At 47.3% G+C, this 14,620-nt stretch overlaps 1 protein-coding gene across 1 annotated transcript; it reads left to right on the plus strand.

Annotated features, from left to right (window-relative positions):
• The first annotated feature begins 1,569 nt into the window (after positions 1-1,569).
• LOC129476754 (testis-specific Y-encoded protein 3-like) lies at positions 1,570-4,259 on the plus strand. Its single transcript, XM_055269613.1, is given in 7 exon segments — positions 1,570-1,612; positions 1,615-2,045; positions 2,651-2,728; positions 2,857-2,968; positions 3,069-3,214; positions 3,322-3,403; positions 4,099-4,259. Coding segments are annotated over 7 exon segments (915 nt in total). The 3' UTR covers positions 4,122-4,259.
• Positions 4,260-14,620: the final 10,361 nt, after the last annotated feature.

Here is a 14,620-nt window from a genome sequence, read left to right on the forward strand (position 1 = left end):
TGGTTGGCTCCCCTTCCCTACCACGTGGTCCCAGGACTGCTACAAGCAAGCTGTTCTCACAGCTGCAGGAATGTGGCCTGGGCTCCCACCCTGTCCCCCATCGCCTGCCTCCTGCCTGACCACTTGCGCCTCCCACTTGGCTCCTCCCCCTACAAAGCCCTCCTGCCCCCCTGAAGCCCGATGACTATCCCCTGCTGCCAGCCATCCTAAATTGGTAGCTCCCAGGATATGGCTCTGGCCCAGAAGGCGGAGATGCCCTGTGGCCTGGGGCATTCACGGAGCCCAGCTCCGAGTGAAGGACCTCCAGCGAGTCCATTGACGACCCAAGTGTGCTGGGTCCAGGGCTAGGCTGTGCCGGCTGGCCCTCCTTCTGCCACCCTACGTTGTTCTCCTACGCAACCACCACCTCCACCTCAGCCATTATGTCTTCTTCCACCGTCAGCACCGCCTCCTCTTCCAAGGCCGCCTCCCTGCTCTGTACCCTGGCCGTCCTCTCCAGCAGAGCCTCCAGCCTGAACACAGGGCCATCTGCGATGCTCCCACAGAAACCGGCCTGCGCGGCCCAGCCCATGCCCTGCAAACCCTGGGCGCTGGGGGCCGGATCCCCAACACACCCGCTCCCTGAAAGCCCCACGGACGTCGCCCTGCTGAGAACCTATTCCCACACCTACGAGGAACCAGGTTTCCTGAGGAGCCCCGCTGGGCCCGCAGATCCCGCACTGGCCATAGGGCTCGGGTCCCCAGCAGGCTCAACTGCGAACAGGAACTCAGGAGCCAGAGGCCCAGGCCCTGGGCCTGCAGAGCCCCATCAGCAGTCACCGCAGCCGCTGGGTGTGCAAGGCAGTGCACAACAGCGTGCGTGCAGGCCCTCAATGGCCAACCCTGGCGGCTGGCCTCAAGTGTGCCCAGGGCATAGGACAAGAGGCCCTTTGGAATGCTCGTTGGAGTACAGCATGCTCAGGGAGGAAGCATGGTACTCGGAGCCTGTATTGGCCTCGACCTCCGAGAGTACGTGCCAAGGTTCTGGCCGCTAGAGCAGATCATTTCCACCTCAGCACAAGCAGGCGACTTTCCTCCAACGTCCCCGCCCCTACTCGCTTTCCCCAGACCACCCCTGCGACCCTCGCCCCAGCAACCAGAGAGAGTTCTCTGGATCTGCAGTATTACTTCCGTAGCATCTACCTGGCCTGCCTAACGAAGACAGATGTTGCATGTGTTAATGACACATCGACATGTTCATGGCTTGCACACTCAGGATGTCAGGGCACAGGGCTGCCATGCCCACACTTCCACAGGCCACGCAGCACGCCTGTGCCCGGACGCCGAGCTACCTACCCGGCACAAGCTCCAAGGGCTTCCCGGAGGAGGCTTGGGGAGGCGAGGCGGCGGGGGGGAAGGGTATGGGCGGAGCGGGGCTGGAGATGCAGTCCCGCCAGTGGCTGTGCCGCCCAGGGAGACACCCACCGCCCTCCCATTGATTGGCCACGATGGCAGGAAGGCGGTCACATCGGGGCGGCTCCCTGCGCCCTTCGCGCGCAGTCCCTTAGGGGGCGCCTGGAAGCCCCGCGCATGCGTCCTGAGGGCCCGCTGACCCACGGGTGCAATAAAGCCCGTGGCAGGGTTCCTGTGGCTTGGGTCCGGCAGCACAGGCCTCGGTCAGTGGGAGTGCGGAGGAGGGCACCGTCTTCAGGATGGAGGCTCTACAGGAGGGGGCGGCCGGGGTGGAGAGTGAGCAGGCGGCTTTGGGGGAGGAGGCGGTGCTGGTGTTGGACGACATCATGGCGGAGGTGGAGGTGGTGGCCCAGGAGGAGGGCCTCGTGGAGCGGCAGGAGGAGGCCCAGCGGGCACAGCCTGGCGCTGGGCCCATGACCCCAGCGTCTGCACTGGAGGAGCTGCTGGCCGTTCAGGTGGAGCTGGAGCCGGTTAATGCCCAAGCCGGGAAGGCCTTTTCTCGGCAGAGGGAAAAGATGGAGCGGAGGCGCAAGCCCCACCTCGACCGCAGAGGCGCTATCATCCAGAGCGTCCCTGGCTTCTGGGCCAATGTTGTATCCTTCTCAGTGTTTCTTCTGCCTTTCCGGTGGAGAGGTGCTCTAGGGGAGGTGTCAGTAACTTATGGGCAGCTCGGCGTCGATGTGACTATTTGGGAAACAGAGGTGAGTTGCCCCGAACAAATGTGGCTGTGGAAAGCCGGAGCAGGCTTGGGTACTCTTTTCCTGCATGCGGCAGAGAAACCCTTGGTGATGCCGAGCAGCAGACGTTTGGGGCATCTTTTTGAAGAGCAGAAGCGAGTTCAGACCAGAATAGGTTTTTGTGTGAATCAAGCTACTTTGAAGGGAGTGTGATTGCTCCCCCTTGCTAGTCTGCTCTGGGACTGGGCGTCTTCGGCTATAAGCAGATTCTGCCACTCCTCAGACACCAGCAACTCTGCACATCACGCCTCCCCACGTCAGTGCAGTCACCCTCATAATTATACCTGCTCTGCGAACCCAAGAGGCCTTAGTTTAGGGGGAGGGGGAGGCGAAAGGAGGTCATACGTGGATGCAGATCTGAGAAATCCCGTACCCCAGCCTCTGGGTGCTCTTAGGCCTTCTTCCCTGTTGCTCGTAGCTTTTCCTTCCATGGCATGTAAAGGCTCTTTGACCTAAATCAGATTGCAAACCACCCCCAGATGTCAGCCCTGATCACTGAGCAAGATGAAGACATGCTGAGCTACATGATCAACTTGGAGGTGAGGCCAGGAAGACTGAGGTTAGAGGGTTTAGCGGGGGAGGGTAAGGGAAATAATTCATTCCTGTAAGCAACAGTGGGCACCTCACCCAAAAAGGTATTTAAGCTTTCTGCACCTTGTCCTGACAGGTGGAAGAAGTGAAGCATCCCGTTCATCTCTGCAAGATCATGTTGTTCTTTCAGAGTAACCCCTATTTCCAGAATAAAGTGATTACCAAGGAATATCTCGTGAACATCACAGGTGCCAGGTGGCTCCCAGGATGGGTAGTGTAAGGAAGATGTGGGTGGATCATTGCCAAGGTGATCCAGCCCCCTTCCCACAAAACCTCCTGTCTCTGTAGAATACAGGGCTTCTCATTCCACTCCAATTCAGTGGTATCCGGATTATGAAGTTGAGGCCTATCGCCGCAGACACCACGACAGCAGCCTTAACTTCTTCAACTGGCTTTCTGACCACAACTTCGCAGGGTCTAATAGGATTGCTGAGGTGGGTCCTCACTGGGAAACATCAGGAATGACCCCGGTGTGTTCCCAGCTGCTTGGGTCACCAGTCTGAGCCCTGATGAGGCCTTTCCCGATTGATTCCCCTGACAGATCCTATGTAAGGACGTGTGGCGCAATCCCCTGCAATACTACCAGAGGATGAAGCCACCTGAAGAGGGAACAGAGATTTCAGGTGAGCCGTTCAGTTGGAACTGGAGCTGTTTGATGCCCAGGAGAAGGGGTGGACACACCTGCCTATTCAGGGAGCCTGGGCGCTCATTTCAGAAATGTAGACGTTGAGGCTCCTTTCATACATGTAGAAATTCCTTGAGAGGAAGACAGAGAGCGACAGAATCCAGGACATTCATGGCATTGGGCTGCAAAAGGCACATTTAGAGACTGCACTGCAAAGCAGGTTATAGCTGTGGAGTCTTAAGCCCAGGGGAGCATAGTCCATTTCCAGAATCACTGAGAAGTAAAGCTGAAAATCATTCACTTCAATATGTGGCCCTTGATTCCATGGCCATCAACCCCACCAGCACTCATCCAACAAACCCCATAAGATTGGGCTCCCTCAGTGTGCCTCGTGGTCATCCTTGCCCCAGACCACAAAGGACTCTTTAGATTGATGGATTTCCTTAAGCTATTGCCCCATGAGATTTCTGTGTGCTTTTAGTGTACAATGCATCTTGTTAGCCGACTCCCCTCACAGAGAATACTGGGAAAGGGAAAGGTATTGCAGAGAACAATTCGTAACACATGGTAGGAGGAAGTTTAAGCGATCACAAATAGGGAAGGGATATCCTTTTCTCAGCGGGCCCTACAATTGAAACATTTCAAAGTATGGCTCAGAGAAGTGCGTTTTGACATGCATTTGTGTTTCTCTAGGGGACTCCCAGATGCTGAGTTGAATATGATGGAGCATCGGACTTTACCTAAAACAGCAGAACTCCTGAAAACTTACTACAGTATGCAGGATGTCAGTACTCACGGTCTTATGCGCGGGAACTAAAGGAAAAACAGATCCAGTCACAAAAAATCAGACAGGCAGGGGGGTAAACTTGGATTGTATGGAGTGAAAAATAAACATTCTCAAGGATGTGTGACTCTGTGTTTGTGTGTGTGTGTGTGTGTGTGTGTTTGTGTGTGTGTGTGTTTTTCCCCTGGATTCAGGTGTCATAAGGAATTGATCAATCAGTATGCTTTATTTTCTTCATGGAAATGACCAGTGTGTGTTGGAGCTTGGCCTCTAAATTTGTAGAGTGAGTGGGTGTGGAATGTGTTGGGATTCTTTCTACAGGACATAGTTCGGGAGGTAAAAGCAAAAGACAGCTTGGTTGGAGGCTTGCTTCGTCCTGTAGAGGCAGAGGTAATTCAAGGAAAGGGGTTAATGGGCACTAAGGTTTCCAGGGCCCGGTTTGCTGGGATCTCCAAAATCCTTCATTTTGGGTATCATCATACAGAATAGATAAGCAGAGGATGATGGAAATCTTAAAGTTCACTTTCGTGTTGAACCGACATGTTCTTTTAAAGGTGAACGCATAATCCTTTTCTGGGACAATGAGCCTCTCAGGACTTCTCACGCCTCATGGTGAAAAGAAATGGGCATGTAAGGTGTATGGATGGACTGTGGGAAAGGTGACGGAGGCATGTGGGAAGGCATTCAGGATATGCTTTTTGGCATAGATGACTAAGGGAAAAGAGAATCTTGCAGAAGTGAGGGGAAAGGGGTTGGATTTGCGGAATATAAGATTGCTGGAGAATCCACGCATGGACTGTCTTGTCACTTGATGACCCAGGATATGGACACTCTTGTTGATGTTTACATCTTTATTTGGGTTAAGCTTTCCTCCAAGATTTTGTGTTAGGTGAAGATCCAATAGTGTATGTTGCTAACAACATTACAAGTGCATTTTGTGCTCTTGCAAACTCTAGTGAGGCTCTATTCTCCCCAGTGATTGGCACTGCAGATTGTTTCTGTAGCCCACGGCCCTTTAATTTTCTGTGGCCTTTGCAGCACACTTTGCCTAAGGTTAATAATGTAAAGTAATATAATTTTAGAGTATGTGTTGCAAGCTTCACACAGGAGGACAAAACATTACCGTTTTCATTCACGAGTGGGTGCCTGCTTCCCAGGAAGACCCACTTGTGTGTATCTGTGCACAAGACGAGGGGTCGCCTCTGTCACGGATGGGGGAGTAGGATTTTGGTGTCGGGGGCAGCACTTTCTTCCCTGTTCCCAAATAAAACAGTTCCAACATAAGCATCCATGTTGGGCACACACTAATAGAGTGCTAACATTCCTGTCCCGTATGGACAGTGGTCAGCACGGCTTCTGTGAGAAGAGCTGTGTTGTTTCAGGGAAGAGGGTTCGGCAGTCAAAGTTCATGAATCTCTTGTGCTGCCTTCAATACGCATTCCACACCTCCTGCTCGGTATCAGCAGTGGAGCTTTGAAAATCTATAGGCCAGTTTTGCCCCTGCTCCTATGGGGACAGCTGAAGCTCTGGAGCGGGAGTCCTGTCTTTCTCTGACTACTGTCCCCATGACCCACAAACAGGAGAAACAGGTTTTCTCAGCAAATTATTCTGAAAACAGTGGGAACCCTTTGGCCCCCTCAAGCTGCCCTCTACCTTACTGTGTGCCGGTCAAAGGCACTGTGGTCCAGTACAGTATCCCTATAGTGGGAATGGGGCAACAGATTGCTGTGTGCACTCAGGGCAACTCATATTAGGAAATGTCTGCGGACTTGCCTATAATCAGTTCCTCTGAAATGGTCTTGCCCGAAATTTAGGGCATAGGAAAAAGTTGAGGAAAGGGTCTTGCAATGATTTCTGTAGGAGGTAAATGGATCAGAAAAACACTGTATATAGATGCCAGGGCTAATTTTGGAGCCAGCCTGTTTTAAAGTGGTGATAGGGGAAGAGCTTTTTCCAAGGCAGGCAGCAAACCGGGAACTGTCTACAATGGTTGGGCGTGACATGGGTTCGTGGCTCAGCCATATTGCCACCCCACTGAGTGAAGGCAGCAGACTGGGCTTCTTCCTCGAATCTTACATGCAATTCCGTCTGGTGATTTCACAGGAGATCCATTGTTTTGGTATTATCAGAGAGCGTGCTGAATTATACAGGCTGTCTAACGCTTCTTCCACTCAATATCCGTGCACATGGGCCACAGATGCTAAGGGCACTGACAAATTTGCAATCTGCCTCAGTAACAGAAACACCTCTGTGATTTCTACTGTCAGGGTCTAGGTGTTTTTTCATGTTTAAACTAACAATTGTGTGTTTGTGGTTGTGTACATTCATTACTCTGCGTGGGTTTGTAGCTTTTCTCTGACTCCACCTATGTCTATGTCTGTCCCATAATTTTCCTCACTTCCTGCGGTAATTTGTACATGCCTATCTCTACAACCATGCTAGACATTGTACCTGTGTCTTTGAACATCTATCGCTCTCTCTCCCTTCCTATTTTCCTTTCTTTCCTTTACTCCCCTCCTTTCTTCCTTCGCTTCCTTCCCCACCACACTCTCTCCGTCTGTATCATCTGTCTTTCTATTCTCTACCTGAATTTAGTTTGTGATTCTGAGTCTGCTGGCAGGGGCATCAGATGATCGTTTTCATGTCTGGATGAAATTCCTCTTTTAAAGACTCTCATCTGAAAGAGATGTGTTCTTTTTGTGGGCCATAATGAATGGTTTATTTCAGGCCGATTTAGCAATGACAGTGTTAAAAAAAGATACTGGGCATTGCCGCAAAGCCAAAAGTCACATGGGTTCCACTCATCCCACTCAGTGAACCTAAAAGGTGGAAAAGTGAAAAAGTGCGTTATGCAAAAGGAGAACTTTCAAGTGATTGTGTCAGATCATTTTCCGGGAGGCATCTATAGTTCATAGATCCATGCCGCGTAAACACAAGCGCAGTAATGAAATGTAGATAATGTTCTTCTTTGTCCGTTTCAGTTTTTTATTATTTTTAAGAAACATCTTGCATACAGAATTTCTTCATGACTTGTCATAAAACTGTTGTTTAGTGAACTCACACCTGAGTTCTTCATTGTGTCAAACAATGTCAAAAATCATGATTCCTTGTGACCTGCTGCAGATAAGTGATACGAAATAACAAATGAGACCATATAGAAAGGGCAAATCATGGTCTGGAAACTTCACCAAGAGGTTCAACCTGGCTGAATGCTTGTCAGGGATTCAGAAAAAGACACTTGCACTTGTTATGAAGGGCTTTGAGTGGAAAAGAAGCACTCTTTGTACATTTGTGTCTTTTAACTCGTTTGGGGAGTTTGGTGTATTATTTACAGGGTTCTCTCTGCCTTTTCTCATTCTTCACCCCATCTGGGGCTGTTACTATGTGAAAGCTGGCTTCCTTCATCGGATCTCGTAGGCTCGAATGAAGTTTCGTTGATTTTGATTCTCCTCACACTACATAGTTTTAATTTACCTAAAATGACGCTTTTTTTGTTGGTTATCTGAGAATGGGTCTTCCTCCATCTTCTAGGTTGGACAGCAGCTCCAGTGTCTCAGCCCACTGCAGCGCAGACAACACACACCCATGTGATCCTCTCAACTGAGACTCTCACACAGCTGGCACTAAATGTGCATGCCACTCCTCACAGCTATGCATTAATTAACTAATTGATTACCTTTTGGATGTGGGCCCATGTTGCCCCAGGCTCCTCTGGATCTCGTGAGTGCAGGCAATCCTCCCACCTCAGCCTATCAAAGTGCTGGGATTACAGGAGTGACCCATGGCCCTGGCATGGCTTTGAGGTTTCTGCTTTTTTCTTCTTCCTCCTCAGGTCTTCTTTGGAGACATGCAGTGAAGATTTCAATTCATGGACTATAGCCTCCACACCTGTAATTTCTATCTTTCAACTCATCATCAGCATTCATTGGGATTTTCATTTTCTTTTCCTGTGTCGTGAGAAAGACTTTGATAGAAAAGAAAAGCACTGCTGTATAATAAAATATTTTATGGACATTTATTCTCTTAAGGCATTTTAAAAATTGTATGTTTAGGAATGTCATATGAAATGATACATATTTATAACTTAAGGGGTGATGTTTCAAAGGTCATATACACTATGCATTGGATACATCCAGCTAATCAACACATGCGTGACCTTACATACTTGTCATTTTTGTTGTGGAAAAACTTGACCTGCACTGTCTTAGGATTATTTTACAGAAAGAATTTGTTATCACTAGTTACAGTCAGCATGCTGAACACAATATTTTTAACCTATCACTCCTTTTTAACTAGAAATATGAATTCTTGACCCAGCATTTCCTCAGTGCAACCTCTCAACCCCAGCCATCAGAGTCAGTACCTCTGTGAAGTCCGCTTGTTTGATTTCATATAAACATGAGGTCATGTGCTATTCGCCTTTCTGATACCTGGCTGATGTCACTTAACAAAATGGCACACACACATTCAGCAGATTGACATGCATTGTCACAACTGGCAGGATTTCCTTATTTGTTATTGCAGCACATTTTTCCATTGTGCCTGTGTGTATTTGCCCCAGTTTTTAATCCACTCATCAATGGAGGTACACTCAGGTTGTTTCCGGATTTTGGCTACAGCCAAAATGTAATGAGAGCAGCAATAGTGATCTGTGTACCTGTGGGCGTGCCTGGGTATTCGGAGTTGCTGGGTCATATGATGGGTGGTTCTACTTATAGATTTCTGAAGACTGTTGATACTTAAATAAAAGCCGTAAAGCTTCTTGAAAAGCCTGCACTAATTTACCTTCTCACCAAAAGTTAGCAAAGAATTCTTTTTCGCAGTATCCTCACCAGAAATGAGGGGGGTTTTGTTTTGTTTTGTTTTATGTTTTTGTCTTTTGGATAACAGGCATTCTGACTGAAGTGAGAAGAAATCCCATTGTGTTTTTGATTTGCATTTTCCTGATGGATTAGGGATAATGAGGACATTTTAGGGTGTCTTCTGGGCAACCGTATGTCTTAGTTTCAGAAATGAGTATTCGCAGCCTTCACCCATTTGATTTCATGCCATGGAGTTGTTGAGAGTTCCTTATGTAATGTGAATATTCACCCATTAACAGATGTATGGTGATCCAGTCATTGCTCCCGTCCTGCAGGATGCCCCTTCCGTATGTTTAGTTTTCTGTGGTGTGGTGAAGCACTTTAGTTTGCTATGATTCCATTCTCTAGTTTGGAAGGTGTTTACTGTACTCTTGCAGTCACTTTGAGGTCATCATTGCCCACAGGGATGCCATGGAGCTTCTTCCTTGTAATTTCTTCTGGTATTTGCATCGTTTCAGGTCTGACACTGGAGTTTGGTGAGATATAATCTACTCGTAAAATCCTTTATGTGGCTATTCAGGTTTTCCCCAGCCTAGTTTATAGAACATACCTGAGTTTGCACTGGGCGTTCTTGCTTCTTCGGGAAAAGGCCATCAGCCGCAAGTTCAGTGACTTAGTTCTGGGCTCCTATTGCTTTTCATAAGCTCGAGTCTCTGCTTTTCTTCCAGGGCTATTGTATTTTGGTACGTAAAGCTTTGTAGTAGCATATCATGAAGTTAGTTAGTGTAACGCCTCCAACTTTGTGCTTTGTAGTGGATTGCTGTGGGTTTTCAGGATCTTCTGCCATTTCATAGGAAATTTAGGATTCTCAGATTGCTTTTCTAAGAAGAATGGGTCATGGATATTTTTACAGGGGTTGTGTAGGATCTGAGGATCACTCAGGTAGTATTGATGTCAATGCCATTTAGACACTGTGTGTGTTTGTGTGCACATGCTGAGGGCCAAGAGACACTGGGTGTCCTCACCACTAGTGAGGTGGGCCTCAATGTCCAGTGAGATTGCCTTCCTTGAAACACACAGAAAGTCCCCTTCCGTTTTGCCATCTCTTCATATTTCCTCCCCTGTGAACCCTGTGTGGTACTCCAGATTCCCGGTGTGGTGGCCTGCCTTTTTTGGGGGTGGAGGGTTGCTGGCTGAATGAAGATGGCAGAGGGGAGCAAACATGTCAGGGGAGCCTGGGGTTGTCCAAATGTGACTTGGCAGGCCTGGGAGAGCCACTCTGGGAGGATGCAGACCTACACAGGCCTCAGGTGAGCATCTGTGTGGTGGGTGAGAGAGGCCTGGTGGAGCCGAAACTGAACCGCAGGTAGTAGCACACCTCAGGATAGGGAAGGGACCTAGCAAGGAATGATGAGGCAACCATCTCTTGTTCCTGCCTTGTCACCCATTGACCTTAGCTACTGATGCCAATTAAGCGGATTAGGGTTCCCCCATCCTGAAATGTGGGTACTACAGTTCCCTTCGGGGCCTTTCTCCACCATCCCATGATGGCCTGAGTTTGCTTACTGCAGTCTCCTCCCTGAGCCTTGGCTTCTCTATGTGTGTCCTAAATCCAGGACACACAGGCCTCTCAAGCCCCAGCCCTGGGCTGCTTACCTGGCCTTTTCTCTGTTCCCTCTCTGAGGGCCTAACTCCCTTGGGTGGTGCTGCAGGACATTGAGCCACAGGCCCTGGCGGATGATCTCGGGGACTGGGCAAAGTGGTCGTGACAGGTGAGGTTCCGGTTCAAAGCTCATTCGTCTGATGCCAAGGAATGTCAAACAAGTTCCTTTGCCATGATGTCCCATAGCTGCCCCACCTCATCAATCTTGCCATACCCTGGGCAGTCACTGTCAGCCAATGAGCTGAAGAAGCTCAGTTAGGCAGTGCTCTGTGGGATACTGGGGCCTTCACTTCCATGACTCTAGAAGCACTGGACTGCAGTGGAGCCAGTCACCCTGTCTCCTGGAGGGAGAGGAGTCAGGAAGGCTCACGCCAGGCTGAGCTTCCTACGTACTACCCCCTCTACCATGCCGGGAGGTACTCCTCATTGAGGATGCCAACGCAATACTCCTGAGGGATCATTTCATTGCCAAAGTAAACGTCGTGATGAAAGGCAAACTGCTTCCTGCCACTCATACTCAGGATGACTGAGTTCCTCCACCTGCCTGTCCAAGAAGGAGAAAGAGGACAGTCAAGGGACAATTTCATCTAGTTGGGCTGAGGTGGCCCTCCAGCTGGGGTGAAGCATGCATTTCCCCTTCCCAGCTTTCCCACTGAGACAGCCCTGAGCCCCAGGAAGACCTCCACCTAACCAGGACCTTGTCACCCTCCCCTAGACCCAGGCTTCCCATCCGGACCTGCAAATCCAACATGTACCTTTGAAGGACTTCTTCATGCTTTCTGAGCTACTTGCTCTCACCAGAAATAATCAAAATTTTTAAACTGCCCTTCATGCCCAGTTAAATTTTTCACTTTTTTCTACGTCATGTTTTGGATGAGGCATGTATTTTTACATGTATTTTCACCCTTATTGTACCTCTGTGATAAACTGCTTGCTTACATTCACACCATCATTATCTTTCAGTTTTACTTGTCTGTTCCCAAAGATTCCCTGAAACTAAGAATTCTATTGATGCTTGTATCTTTCAGCAACCAATATGTCAGATAACGGTGCACATTACTGTAGAAATCACATATACATGTCCAGAGGGAGATGAAGAAGAAGAAAGCAAGTTTTAAAGTCTATACATTCCTAATAGTGTATCAGGAACTCACAAATAACAGTGAAATCAAAGATTGATGACAGCCAATTCCATTTCATACATCGACTGAAATATGAAGCTTCAAAGGAGAAGAAATTTAAGAACTTTGTGTTTGTAAAAATTTTCCTATATAGATAAAATTATTGGTAACTTTCTCTCACTAGAAAACATAAACAAAAATCCACATTTTGCATATGTGTAAATATACATGTTTTTATTTCTATCAGTGAGGGCATTGAAGCAAGTAATAAATTGAAAGTAGAATAAAATGATATATAGAAAATTCTCAGTCTCAAAATATTCCATTGAGACTATTAATTTTATGAAAACCATAAAGAATGCTTCATGAAACTACATTATACAGTGCCTTTTAGAATTTAACTCACATTTTAAATAATCAACAATTAAAGGAAATTCTTCAACTAAATTTATTATGAATACCGTTATTTTCCTTGAGTAATCCTGTTGAAATTAATTATTTTAAATAAAACATTGAAAACAAATTATGTTGATTGATTTCACTTTTGATTAAATTGTACCTGTGTATTTGTAGTATCATGAAGTATAACTTTCTCCTCACAATCTTTTATAACACCACTGTTACGGTTTTCTCGGACACCAACATTGCGATATCTCACAGCTTCACTGTATACATACATTACATGCCACCAGAGAGTAGGCTTGAAATATATGGAAAAATTATATTCGTGACAAAATTCTAGGAAAGGGAATGGTGAAATGGAAGAATAATTTCTAACTTACTGTCAGTCAATAAATGTGTATATATTTACATATACACACCTATTTCCACACTGTGAGTTTGCCCATCTACAAATACATTTATATGAGATACCCATAATATATGGGTTGTGTAATCTTTTAATTAATCCACAACTGTATATGTGTGAAATTAGATAAGCAGTTCCCCTTTCTTTACTCAATTTGATGGAAAGCCAAAAAAAGCTGTCAGTTCATTTCAATTAATCCCATACTGTTAACTGCTGATAGCTTCATTCTCCTTATTCTCTTTTGGCACCCGGAAAGTTAATTCTCACTCTAATTCATCCCTCACGGTGCGATCCACAAGAGACTGTCATCTTGCTGTGGATTGTGACCTCTGACCCCACCTGTGTCTTCCTAGAGCTGTCCTACCTTTGCATATGTAAGAAACTTCGTACATGGTTAAAAGGATAATAGTTCAGTGAAATGTCAAGCCATGCTATGAAATGTTCCATTGTTTCTATATCTCGAATTGTCCTTTCATGTTCTAGAGGCAAGAAAAACAATTCAATGTGTTTTTTATATCCAGTCCGATGCACTCTTTCTGAGTAATATGCCAAACCCATCCCTTCAAGGCCCTGATATCTAAACATGGCTGGACGTGTCAAAATCTCTTCTCCTTAATGACCGTCATGTTAATCACTGTTGCCCACAACCGGAATTCAACTGTGAAATCCCCTGGTGGAAATTGCTGTAATGGCTCTAACTACCGGAATGACTATTTGTTATCTGAAAATATCTGATGAGCATTCACATACGCTATGTATGACATGAACATATTGTACACTAACAACATACCATCACTGCCAGTAAATAATAGGTATCCCAAAGCTTTGAACCAAACTGAGCTCAGGCGCTCACACAAACCAAGCTTTTTCCTCCACAGATTTCTTTTCATATCAAAGAACCGCAACTGCAGGCCAGGTGGGGTGGCACTCGCCTGAAATTTCTACATTTTGGGAGGCCGAGGTTGGTGGGTCACTTGAGGTGAGGAGTTCGAGACCAGCCTAGGTAACATGGCAAAAACCTGTCTCTACCAAAAACACAATAATTATCCAGGCCTAGTGGCACTTTCCTGTGGTCCCAGCTACTTGGGAGGCTGAGGCAGGAGAACCACCTGAACCTGGGAGGCAGAGGTTGTAAAGATCAGACTACGGCACTCCAGCCAGGATGACACGGAGAGACCATGTCTCAGAAAAGAAAAAAGAAAAGGGAACTCCACTCGTCCACTCGCTTAGGTAAAAACTCCTGGAGTGGGCTGGGCACAGTGGCTCACGCCTGTATTCCCAGCACTTTGGACTTTGGAAGGCTGAGACGGGGGAATCACGAGGTCAGGAGTTGGAGACCAGCCTGGGCAACATGGCGAAGCCTGGCCTCTACTAAAAATAGAAAATATTAGCTGGGCGTGGTGATGCATGCTTGTAATCCCGGCTACTCCAGAGGCGGAACGTGGGAGGCAGAGGATGTGGTGAGCCCAGATGGTGCCACTGCTCTCCAGCCTGGGCTACACAGTGAGAGTACCTTGTGAGAAACAAAGGTGAAGAGAGGAAAAGAAAATTAGAAAAATAACACCCACTGCAAAATTTGCCGCAGAAAAGATCCCAAATTTCTCCAACTTGTAATTCTATCCTGGAAGCCAAGGTTATTTGGGCCCACCGTCCTGTATTAGTTCATTTTCACGCTGCTGATAAAGACATACCTCAAACTGGGAGGAAAAGGGGCTTTAATTGGACTTACAGTTCCACATGGCTGGGGAGGCCGCAGAATCATGGTATAGGAATAAAGGCACTTCTTACATGGCAATGCTAAGAGAGAATAAGGAAGAACCAAAAGTGGAAACCCCTGATTAACCCATCAGATCTCCTGAGACTTTTTCACTATCACACGAGCAGCATGAGAAAAACCAGCCCCCATGATTCAATTACCCCTCCCTGGGTCCCACCGGCAACACGTGGGATGAATTCTGGGAGATAGAGTTGGAGTTGAGGGTTGAATGGAGGCACACCAATCCATGTCACTTCCCAAGCAATTAAAAATTCCAAATT

The sequence above is a fragment of the Symphalangus syndactylus genome, chromosome Y (genome assembly GCF_028878055.3).
Source record: "Symphalangus syndactylus isolate Jambi chromosome Y, NHGRI_mSymSyn1-v2.1_pri, whole genome shotgun sequence".
NCBI classification, from domain to species: Eukaryota; Metazoa; Chordata; class Mammalia; order Primates; family Hylobatidae; genus Symphalangus; species Symphalangus syndactylus.